General features: G+C 38.4%; 1 protein-coding gene across 1 annotated transcript; it reads right to left on the reverse strand.

The window, feature by feature from the left end:
- Nucleotides 1-8489: 8489 nt before the first annotated feature.
- Nucleotides 8490-10018, reverse strand: LOC137947877 (uncharacterized). Its single transcript, XM_068793702.1, has 2 exons — nucleotides 9313-10018; nucleotides 8490-9170 (listed from the first exon to the last, which is right to left on the reverse strand). Exon 1 carries the CDS (start codon nucleotides 10016-10018, stop codon nucleotides 9440-9442), a length of 579 nt encoding a protein of 192 aa, XP_068649803.1. The 3' UTR covers nucleotides 8490-9170; nucleotides 9313-9439.
- Nucleotides 10019-10374: the final 356 nt, after the last annotated feature.

Here is a 10374-nt window from a genome sequence, read left to right on the forward strand (position 1 = left end):
CAAGTTGTATTCAAGCTCTGACAACTTACAAAGGCCATATGATATTTTATAATGGATGCTTACCACAAAACAAGGAGACAATATACATAAATATTTGGTCCAATTTCGACGCTTTCTTCAAGAATGAAAACTTTCCCAACTAACCTCGATAGATATCTCTGTCCAAGATAAACTGAAAGAGGCATTGATAACTGGCATATGCCTTGCTAACATTAAACCTCATCTTGAAGTTGCTAAGACTCATCTTCTTATCTCTTCCGTGGTTACCACTTTTGATGATGTATGCGATACACTTCTCCGTATTCTAGAAGCTTCTCCCTCTACTAATGAAATATTATCCGCTATGTACTCTGGACATAGGGGAACACCATCTGACCAAGGCCGAGGCTGAGGCAGATTTTATACAGGAGGAAGAGGAAGAGGTGCAAGGATTGGTTTTGACCAAACATATGGGAAGGAATGCAGCCATTGTAAGGGATATGGCCACACTAGAGACACATGCTTTCACCTGAAAGAATGCTCTATGTGTGGTAGATTGGGTCACTCTCACGAAAGATGTTATAAAGCTAATGAGAATAGGGCTAACCTAGACTTAGTGAGTGATACAATGGTAGAGCAGTATACCACAACAACTCCAAAGAATACTTTAATTATGAAGACTATGTACTTGTTATGGTCTTGGGTTAAGTACATATGTCTTCTGCTCCTAATAAGTCGGTCTTTTGGATAGTATTGGCTAGGTGTTTAACATTTGGTATCAGAGTTGGCGCTACGTCATGAGTTCGAATCCCCACGGCGTGAATCCTGAGCAGAGGGGGCGACCTAGCAGAAACTAGAGTGGGCCATCGCTAGAGTGGGCCATCACTAGAGTGGACCGTTGCTAGAGTGTGGCCGCCGTGGTCGTCGGCTTGTGAAGGTGGGTGTCATGTTATGGTTTTGTGTTAAGTACCTATGCCTTCCGCTCCTAATAGGCCAATCTTTTGGGTAGTATTGGCTAGGCGCTTAACAGTACTGTTCCAAAGAATGAAGACCATGATGGGGTCTTCCCCAAGTAATTCTTCACCAACTGCTGCCACCACCGCTCCAGGTATGTTTTCTGCCTCCTCTTCATCCTGGATAATAGACTCAAGAGCCTCCGAGCATCTTACAGGTAACAAACATTTTCTATACTCAGTTTCTCCATGTCTTTCACATAATTTTTTTACCATTTCTAATTGTTCACAAACTAAATTTCAAGGGAATGGATCCACTTCTATTACACCATCACTCCCACTCACTGATATCCTTTTTGTTCCTACTTTTTCTTTGAATCTTTTATCAGTTAGTCAGCTCACCAAACATTTTAATTGCTCTATCACTTTCTCACCCACTTCATGTGTATTTCAGGATCTTACAACGAAGAGGGTGATTGGTGGAGGTTGTGAACAAGGGGGGCTCTACTACCTGGATGTGCCACAAATAAATACTACATCCACCTGTGACATTGAAACCAGCTTATGGCAAAACCGGTTGGGACATCCGTCCACCCAATCTCTTCGTCATTTTTTTCCTAAAGTGCGATTGGACCTTCATTGTGAAGCATGTCAAATGAGTAAACATCAGAGGTCTACATACTCACCTCGTCCTGAAATTAAAAGTCTCTCCTTTTTCATTGATTCATATTGATGTATAGGGACCCTTGAGTGTCTCCAACATTTCTCATGTGAAATATTTTTTTGCATTCATTAATGACTTCACTCGTACCACTTGGTTATTTTTTTTAAAGAGCATTCTAAAATACCATTGATATTTAAATCTTTTCATGCAATGGTACTCCCTCAATTTGGGCAGAAAATTAAAGTCCGTCAGTTTGATAATGCCAAAGAATACACATCCAATGATCTTGACTCGTTTTGTCAAGAAAATGGCATTATTCATCATACATCATGTGCCTACACCCCTCAACAAAATTGTGTAGCTGAATGGAAGAACCGTCATATTCTTGAGGTAGCTCATGATTTACTATTTGCCATGAAAGTTCCACATTTTTATTGGTCGCATGCAGTTCTTTCCGCATGTTTTCTTCTAAACCGATTACCCTCTTCCATCCTTGGCAAAAAATCTCCATACTCTCTATTATTACCTAATGATGATCCTTTTTCACTAACTTTGAGAGTCTTTAGTTGTCAATGTTTTTTCCATATTTCTTCCCCAAAACACACTAAACTTGATCCCAAATTTGTGAACTATATCTTCTTAGGATACTCTCAAACACAAAAGGGATATGTTTTGCTATAATCCTCTCTTCAGCCTATATTTGTGTCTTGGGATGTCACAATTTTTAAGACTCTCCATATTATGCTAATAATACTCCTTTAGGTTTATCTTCTATACCAAGTTCTCCTTGACCAGTTGCGCCCCGCGCTGCAAAAACTACTCATCCCCCAGAAACACTGGCATATACCACACCTGCTGAGTTGTCGGATCCTATCGAGGTAAGTTCATCTTCTCTGATTAATTTTGGCCCAGAATATGATACTCGTCCTATTTCAGTTAGGAAAGAGCCTAGATCATGCACCATGCCTTCTACTTCTCATCCCATAACAAACTTTGTGTCTCATCATCGTTTATCCCCTATTTGTTGCCAATTTCTATCGGCTATTTCCTCCGTACGTATCGCAATCCTATCAGGACGCTCTCAAACATCGAGGGTGGAAGGTGGCTATGAATGAAGAAATACAGGCTCTTTATGAAAATCAAACATGGGCTTTAGTCCCCCTTCCTTCAGATAAGAAACCTGTCAGTTGCAAATAGGTATTTATGGTGAAACACAATTCGGATGGGTCCGTGGATCAGTTGTATTGAATTTATGGAAAAGTAAAATACTTCATTGACTTCAATAACTTGTTGTAATCAGAGTACATGAACCTCTAATTATAATAGAAGAAGGTAGTAGAGTCCAATTACAATAAAACTACCCTTGTCCCAATTACACCCAAACTCTAACACTTAAATATAAGTCCTAGCATAATTGCATAATTAAGTAACTCAATAAAGATAAAAGACAAACATAACATAACTCGAACTAAAACTCTTCTTTGACATGACCATAAGATAAGATACTTTTGTGAGTTCTTCTTGATCTTCCAACTTATGTGATAAGGATGCCAGCTCATGGTAATCATTGTGGGTCCTACTTATTATGGGTCTTCCTTGGTCGTGTGGCCCATCTTATAATAATCTTAGATATGTAGGTCTTCCTTGGTCGTGTGGGTTTGAGCTTATCTTCCAACACTCCCCTCCAGCTGAGGGTGAGAGAACAACATGAACTCCCAGCTTGCTGCAAATGATGTAAAAAATATTTTTGTATAAAATGGCACATTTTCTAATATATGCCTTCATCTTTCAATATTCCCCCTCACGCTGTTGCGTCCTTCCAAGAGGCCTTGCTAGCATAATATAAGTGAGAGTAAAAATACTCATCGTTGGTAAGCCATTGCTTCATACTCCAGTCCTAATGCGGGATGTAGGGCACACTCCATCTTCTATTGATAGTGTGTCTATCGGCATTGCTCTGAAGTGTCCACCACCGTGTCCCTCCATAGAACAACAACTCTCAAGTGGTAGGAGTCATAAAAGCCATTACAGGGGGGGATAACATAGATGTAATAATAAGTTCCTCCGTCATGGTTTCCCAACCATGATATTTTTTTCACAGGGCCTAATCATGGTTTCCCAACCGTGATATTTTTTTACAGGGTATTCCCCATCAAGGTTTCCCAACTGTGATATATTTTTTTTTTTTTTACAGAGCCCATCATGGTTTCCCAACCGTGATATTTTCTGATAGGGTATCCTCCTTCATGGTTTTCCAACCATGATATTTTTTTACGAGGTAAAATAAATTATGAGATGAGGCCACCTCTTCTTCAATAATAATGTCCCCAAAGAGACATAATAGCAGTAGTTTTATATAACACGACCATCTTCCAACACATATAACACGAACCAAATAATAAACTTTGTATAAGAACCCATGAAATAATCCGATATAAAAAATTATTCTTAGATGCACAAGCTTCATCTTTTGTGCTCCCCCTTTCGTGAATATTTTGGTCACATAAACTTATCCACAACATAAGGAAAAATACCTCTTTCTTGTACTTCTTCTACTTCTCCCCCTCAAGTAGGGAGGTAATGGTAGTGATCCCAGCTTGAACCAAATATCATAGATGTAGCAATAGGCCCAAATAATAGCGATGTATAAATAAGCCCTCAAACCAGGGAGTAGTGAGATATTTTCCTGATATATCAACTCAAAAAGTGACACAAAATAGTTAGCTTAAATTCGGATTTTCAATGTAACAGAATACCAGCATGACCTGTGATTCTTCCAATGCGAATATTTCTATAAATATAGATCAGATTAACATGAAATTTTCTCATGATGAAAGTAGACTTAAATACATTTCATCCAAGTATAACTTCTTTTCATAAAATATAATTATCAAAAGATAAATAATCTGATCTATTTCTGTCTCTGACATCTGGCCGAACTAAGTACTAATTCTCCTTTACCTCGGAAGTTGAGGCTTTCTACTGCCACTCGAACCTCTTTTTCAATCTGACCTTTGTTGTTTCAAATATCGATTTATATTTGTAGATAACTCAGATAAAAAATTGGTTGAATAGGTAAAAGAATAGACTTACAAACATTTCTTTTGATATATATTTCTATATATAAAGTCTAGTTCTTGATAGCAAACAATACCTCAGAATCTGAAGATTGTTGTTTCAACTCGAACCTTTTTGCAATCTGACCTTCCCTCATTCAAATATTGATATCTATCTGTAGATAACTCCGATTGTAACAAATCATTTTTCTTTGGAAACTAGACTCAAATTTATTTTCATAAATAAATAATTTGAAAAATGAAAAACTCTGTATAGAGGTAAAAAAAACTCAAAGAAATCTATGGGCGTAGGGACTGAAAAAAATAACTACGAACCTAGACTTAGGGTTTAGGGTTTAGAGAAAAGGATCACATTACCTCCGTGAGTTGACTAAGTCAACTCATAGAACCAGCTCTGAGACCATGTTGAATTTATGATAAAGTGAAATACTTCATTGACTTCAATAACTTGTTGTAATCTGAGAACATGAACCTCTATTTATAATAGAGGAAGGTAGTAGAGTCCAATTACAATAAAACTACCCTTGTCCCAATTACACCCAAAATATAACACTTAAAGATAAGTCCTAACATAATTAAATAACTCAATATAGATAAAAGACAAAAATAACTCAAACTAAAAGTCTTCTTTGATATGACCATAAGATAAGATACTTTTGTGAGTCCTTCTTGATCTTCCAACTGATGTGATAAGGATGCTAGCTCATGGTAATCATTGTGGGTCCTACTTCTTATGGGCTTGGGCCCATTTTGTGGGCCTTCCTTGGTCGTGTGACCCATCTTATAATAATCTTAGATATGTGGGTCTTCCTTGGTCGTGTGGGCTTGAGCTTATCTTCCAACAGGTTGAAATCTTGCCTTATTGCTAAAGGCTATACACAATGTTATGGCATTGATTATGAAGAAACCTTCTCTTCAGTGGCTAAATTAAACTTGACACGTTTGTTATTATCTCTGGCAGCTAACTCTTCCTGGCAGGTCCATCAACTTGATGTAAAAAATGCTTTTCTAAATGAGGATATAAAGGAGGACATTTATATGCTGCAACCACTTGAGTATGTGGTTGAGGGGGAATCCATATGTCGACTACAAAAATCTATTTATGGTCTCAATCAATCACCTCGTGTATGGTTTGAAAATTTTAACCAAGCACTCATAACCGAGGCTCTGGAGATCACTCTATCTTTATTAAAGACTAACTGAAGGGCAAGGTAATTCTAGGCGTATATGTTGATGATAATATTATAACTGATAGTCATCCCGAGGGTATCCAAAAGACAAAAGAAAGGATATGTACTGAATTCAAGACAAAGTATCTTGGACTGCTCATATATTTTTTGGGTATTGAAGTAGTACAATCCAGACATGGAATTATGTTATCTCAAAGGAAGTATGTCCTTGACCTACTGGAGGAGACCGGAATGTTGGGATGTAGACCAGCAGAAACTCCTATGGACTTGAATACAAAATTATGTGCAGGTACTGGAGAAGAAGTAGATGTCAGAAAATATCAAAGATTGGTGGGAAGAGTTATTAATCTCTGCATACCAAGGCTAGATATTTCATATGCAGTTAGTGTGGTCAGTCAATATATGCACAAACTAAAACTCAGTCATTGTCAAGCACTAGAATGAATATTACGATATCTAAAAGAAGCACCAGGAAGAGGGCTCCTCTATAAAAATCATGGACACTTCAACATCGAAGGATTCTCAGATGCAGACAAGTCCGGATCCCCGAATGACAGAAAATCTACTTTGGGATATTGTACGATGGTTGGAGGAAAACTTGGTTACATGGAGGAGTAAGAAACAGAATGTAGTTGCAAGGTCTAGTGCAGAAGCAGAGTACAAAACCATGGCACACACAGTCAGTGAACTCCTATGGATCTAATCTCTCCTAACTGAACTGGGTTTTTACAAAGAAGCTCCTATGAATCTATAGTGCAATAATCAGGCTGCAATTCACATCACATCAAATCCACTCTTCCATGAGAGAACAAAGCATATAGAAATAGACTGCCACTTCATACGAGAAAAATTCACTGCCAGCATCTTATCTCTCCAACATGTATCTTCACAGAACCATGTTGCAGACATTCTCACCAAACCAGTCACTAACAAAATTTTGTCATACATTTGCAGCAAGCTGGGTATCTACGATGTTTTCTCACCCCTAGCTTGAGGGAGAGTGTTACAATGTGACACCCACCATGGCCACACAAGCTGGAGGAACCCACCATGACCTCGAGAGGTGTCAACAAGAGTCCTCATACAAACTGCCTCTAGCTAAGAGATAAGGAACATGCGCTAGAATTAAATAGAAGATTTGAATATCAAGTGGGAGCCACAAGATAAGACCAAGAGCTGGCTCTCTATCTTGATTCACATCCTTAAAGAAGGTGTTTGTTGTTGAGTTAAATTAGTTTCTTAAATACATGATGTAATCTTATCATGATAGGCTTATCTTGGAGAGTTCTAGTTGGAATGTAACTAGGAGTCCTAAAATTACCTCTACATGGACTCTATCACCTCCTCAACTATAAATAGAGGTGATTGTAACTCAGAATTCATCAAGCAAGTTTCTTATTTTTTTTTTCTTTCTCATGTGAAGTGTTCTCTTTCTACTCTCTTTTATTTTCCTTCTCTTCTCTCTCTTCCCAAGAGCTCTTCTCTTTTTCATTTTTTTCTTTCTCTCTCCCCTTGCTCATGTTCATGGGATCCTAAATTCAACACATTTTGAACATAGTGAAGCAACCCAGATTATGATTGACAACAAATCAGCATTTTCTCTATCAAATAACTTAGTGTTTCATGATCCACTTCAACATATTGATACATGATATCATGATTAAGCATTGCAAGCAAAGTTACCTCTATAAATTCTAAAGGTCAAATCACTTGCAGATGTGGAAGAGGTAAATGACGTGGTCAAGAAAATGATGCGAAGTACTTCATTTTTTAGAATGGAAACCACACATTTCAAAAAGGCCGACAAAGAAGAGGCAACAACATGAGCAACTATCAGAGAAATAATGAGGTAAGAATTTACGAATAAAATTTTTTTATTTATTATTGGCATAAATATGGATGTTATTAATGGTAGTGTCAATTCAAAAAAGTAAATGTTGAGTCAAAATCACTAATGAGCGCAAGAATACTAGGCAGGAATATGCACTTTATGTACAAGAAGTAAATGGAGGATTGCTTCTTGTTTCTATGTATGTTGATGACCTTATTGTAACTGGAAGCAATCCATGAATTTTTGAAGACTTCATAAAGAGTATATCTAAAAAATTTGAAATGGGTGTCATGGGCCTCATGTCTTACTACTTGGGAATTGAAGTAAAGAAAATGGAGGATGAATTTTTCATCTATCATGAGACTTATGCAAAGGAATAATCAAAGAAATTTAACATCATAAATTGTATCCCCACCAATACCCCCTTGGAGTGTGACATTAAAACTTTGAAAAAGTGGTGGATGGAGCAAGACTAGACCCACCTTTGTTCAAATGAATTTAAGTTGAAAGACTATTGTGATAGTGATTATATTGGAGATATTGATGATATAAAAAACACTTCTGGGTTTGTCTTCTTTTTGGGAAATAGTGCAATCTTTTGGTGTTCCAAGAAGCAGCCCATAGTCATGCTCTGAATATTTGAATCTGAGTTTGTTTCTGTAAGTTCTTCTACTAGTCAAGCAACTTGATTAAGAAGACTATTAAAGGATATCCATTTGGAACATAGTGAAGGAACCCAGATTACGATTAACAACAAATAAGCATTTGCTCTATCAAATAACCTAGTGTTTATTCTTTCATCCAAGCATATCGATACAAGATATCATGAGTATACCTTGCAAGCAAAGTTATCTCTAAAAATTATAAAAGTGAAATCACTTGTTGATGTGGAAGAGGTAAATGAAGTGGTCAAGATACCCTTCCCAAGCCTTGACGCTAACATTTTCCAAGACATACATTTCCCAAGCTATGACCCTAACATTTTCCAAGACATACATTTCCCAAGCCATGACATGGCCCACACTTATAACTTAAAATTACATTAGACCCAACCCTTAACCTTATTTGAAAGTGACCCTACCTAAGTCCTACTTCTACCTGCTACTCTAGCCATAACATTACTCCCCTCTAGGAGAACGAGCTTGCCCTCAAGCTCGAAGGTAGGTGTGCTTGTCCATGCCGATGTCTGGATCTAGGCACAAGAGTCAACAGTAGTAGCTGTGTCAGTCCGACAAAAGTAGAGCATCGTTGTAAACGATGAGCCTACAACACAAAAGCTAGAGATGGCAGTATACGATAGATTGTGTAGAGAATCCCTATGAGTGTCGCCGATGAAAATGAGATGATGACCAGCTTAATGAATTCCGGAGGGTTTGAAATAATTATGCCCATGATGTAATGCATCAAATCCAGCAGGGAGTGAAGGAAGTATTGGACTCCTTCCACAACACATCGATCGGATTCAGGGACTAAATCCTGCATTAGTTGCATACCAGATAAATCAAACAGCCACAATCCAAGACAAGAATGTGATCCAAAATGTGAGCATTCATTTCAGTATGCAAGCTAAAAATTTGCCTAACTTGCCTAACGGTGGCATCATAAAATGACTTCAGACCTGATGAGAATTTGGTGTGCCTCAGATGGAATAAAAGACTGTAATGGTTGGACAGTGCATCCAATTCCTCTAGTGGTTCATGGCCACCATATATGGAAAAGCATCGGTCAGTTGTAGCTTCCTCAAACTATTCAGCATCAGTTTCCCGATCAGCTTCTTTGAAAATCTTCTCAACCTTAATACTAGTTGCACTAATCAGTAGGTCCATCGGCGCCTTGCCAACATGTGCAAGAATTGGCAGACCTATTGTAGGCAATGCGTTACCACTCTCTTCCAAAGATGGTGCAAGAGAACCAGCTTGAGCAGGCAGATCCCCACTCGAAAGGGAAACAGCAAGGCTTGGAGCAGAAATCTCAATCATGATAATTATAGCATATAGACCACGCAACACAAGTATCAAGTGCACTGTAAAAACCTTGCGTGAAGTAATTAGACCAAACTTAGAACCCAATGAGCTCAGTTGCTCATCATCTATGCTGTTAATCAGGGTCTGCCAGTGCAGTTTCACCCCTTGGAACGTCTCTACAGGTGCCTTATAAATGAATGAAACAAACATGTTTGTCCTGCAGCCATTGGTCTCCAGTGCCGGAAATGCCATGAATGAAACAGAGATGCTACGGCCGAGTGCAGCATCATAATGCGGCTCACACAAAAATTTGCAGCATCCAAGAATGAAAATGAACAAATGCACCGGTTTTATTCCCATCAACAGAAATAAAATTTCTCATCCAATGCTTTTGCTGTACCGTTGCCAGAAAACCCAAAAATTTTCCATCACGCATTGCATACAGGCAACCCCGAAGTCCAGCAAAACATCAAAATTGATGCAAGCTCCACTGTAAGAAAGGATGGAACGACAATTGCACACCTGATTTTGGGCCTAGCAACCACGAAGTGAAGACTATTTACAACACCACAAATAGGGGCCTCATCTTGGTAAAGCCAGTTTTATTTGAAATCTGCGAGGCGAGACCTCTCTGCTTCCGCCAGGACCACGATTTCAATTTTGAAATCGAAAGCTCCGGGTTTGGGGGGTTGCGCGTTGTCGTCTGCCTGCGGCCG

The sequence above is a fragment of the Aristolochia californica genome, unplaced genomic scaffold (genome assembly GCF_029961685.1).
Source record: "Aristolochia californica isolate CCGP_79_NKW_82.1479 unplaced genomic scaffold, dmAriCali1.0.hap1 SCAF_1, whole genome shotgun sequence".
NCBI classification, from domain to species: domain Eukaryota; kingdom Viridiplantae; phylum Streptophyta; class Magnoliopsida; order Piperales; family Aristolochiaceae; genus Aristolochia; species Aristolochia californica.

Coding starts and splice junctions, on each gene's coding strand:
- LOC137947877 (XM_068793702.1), bottom strand. CDS start 10,018: ATGGGAATAAAACCGGTGCATTTGTTCATTTTCATTCTTGGATGCTGC.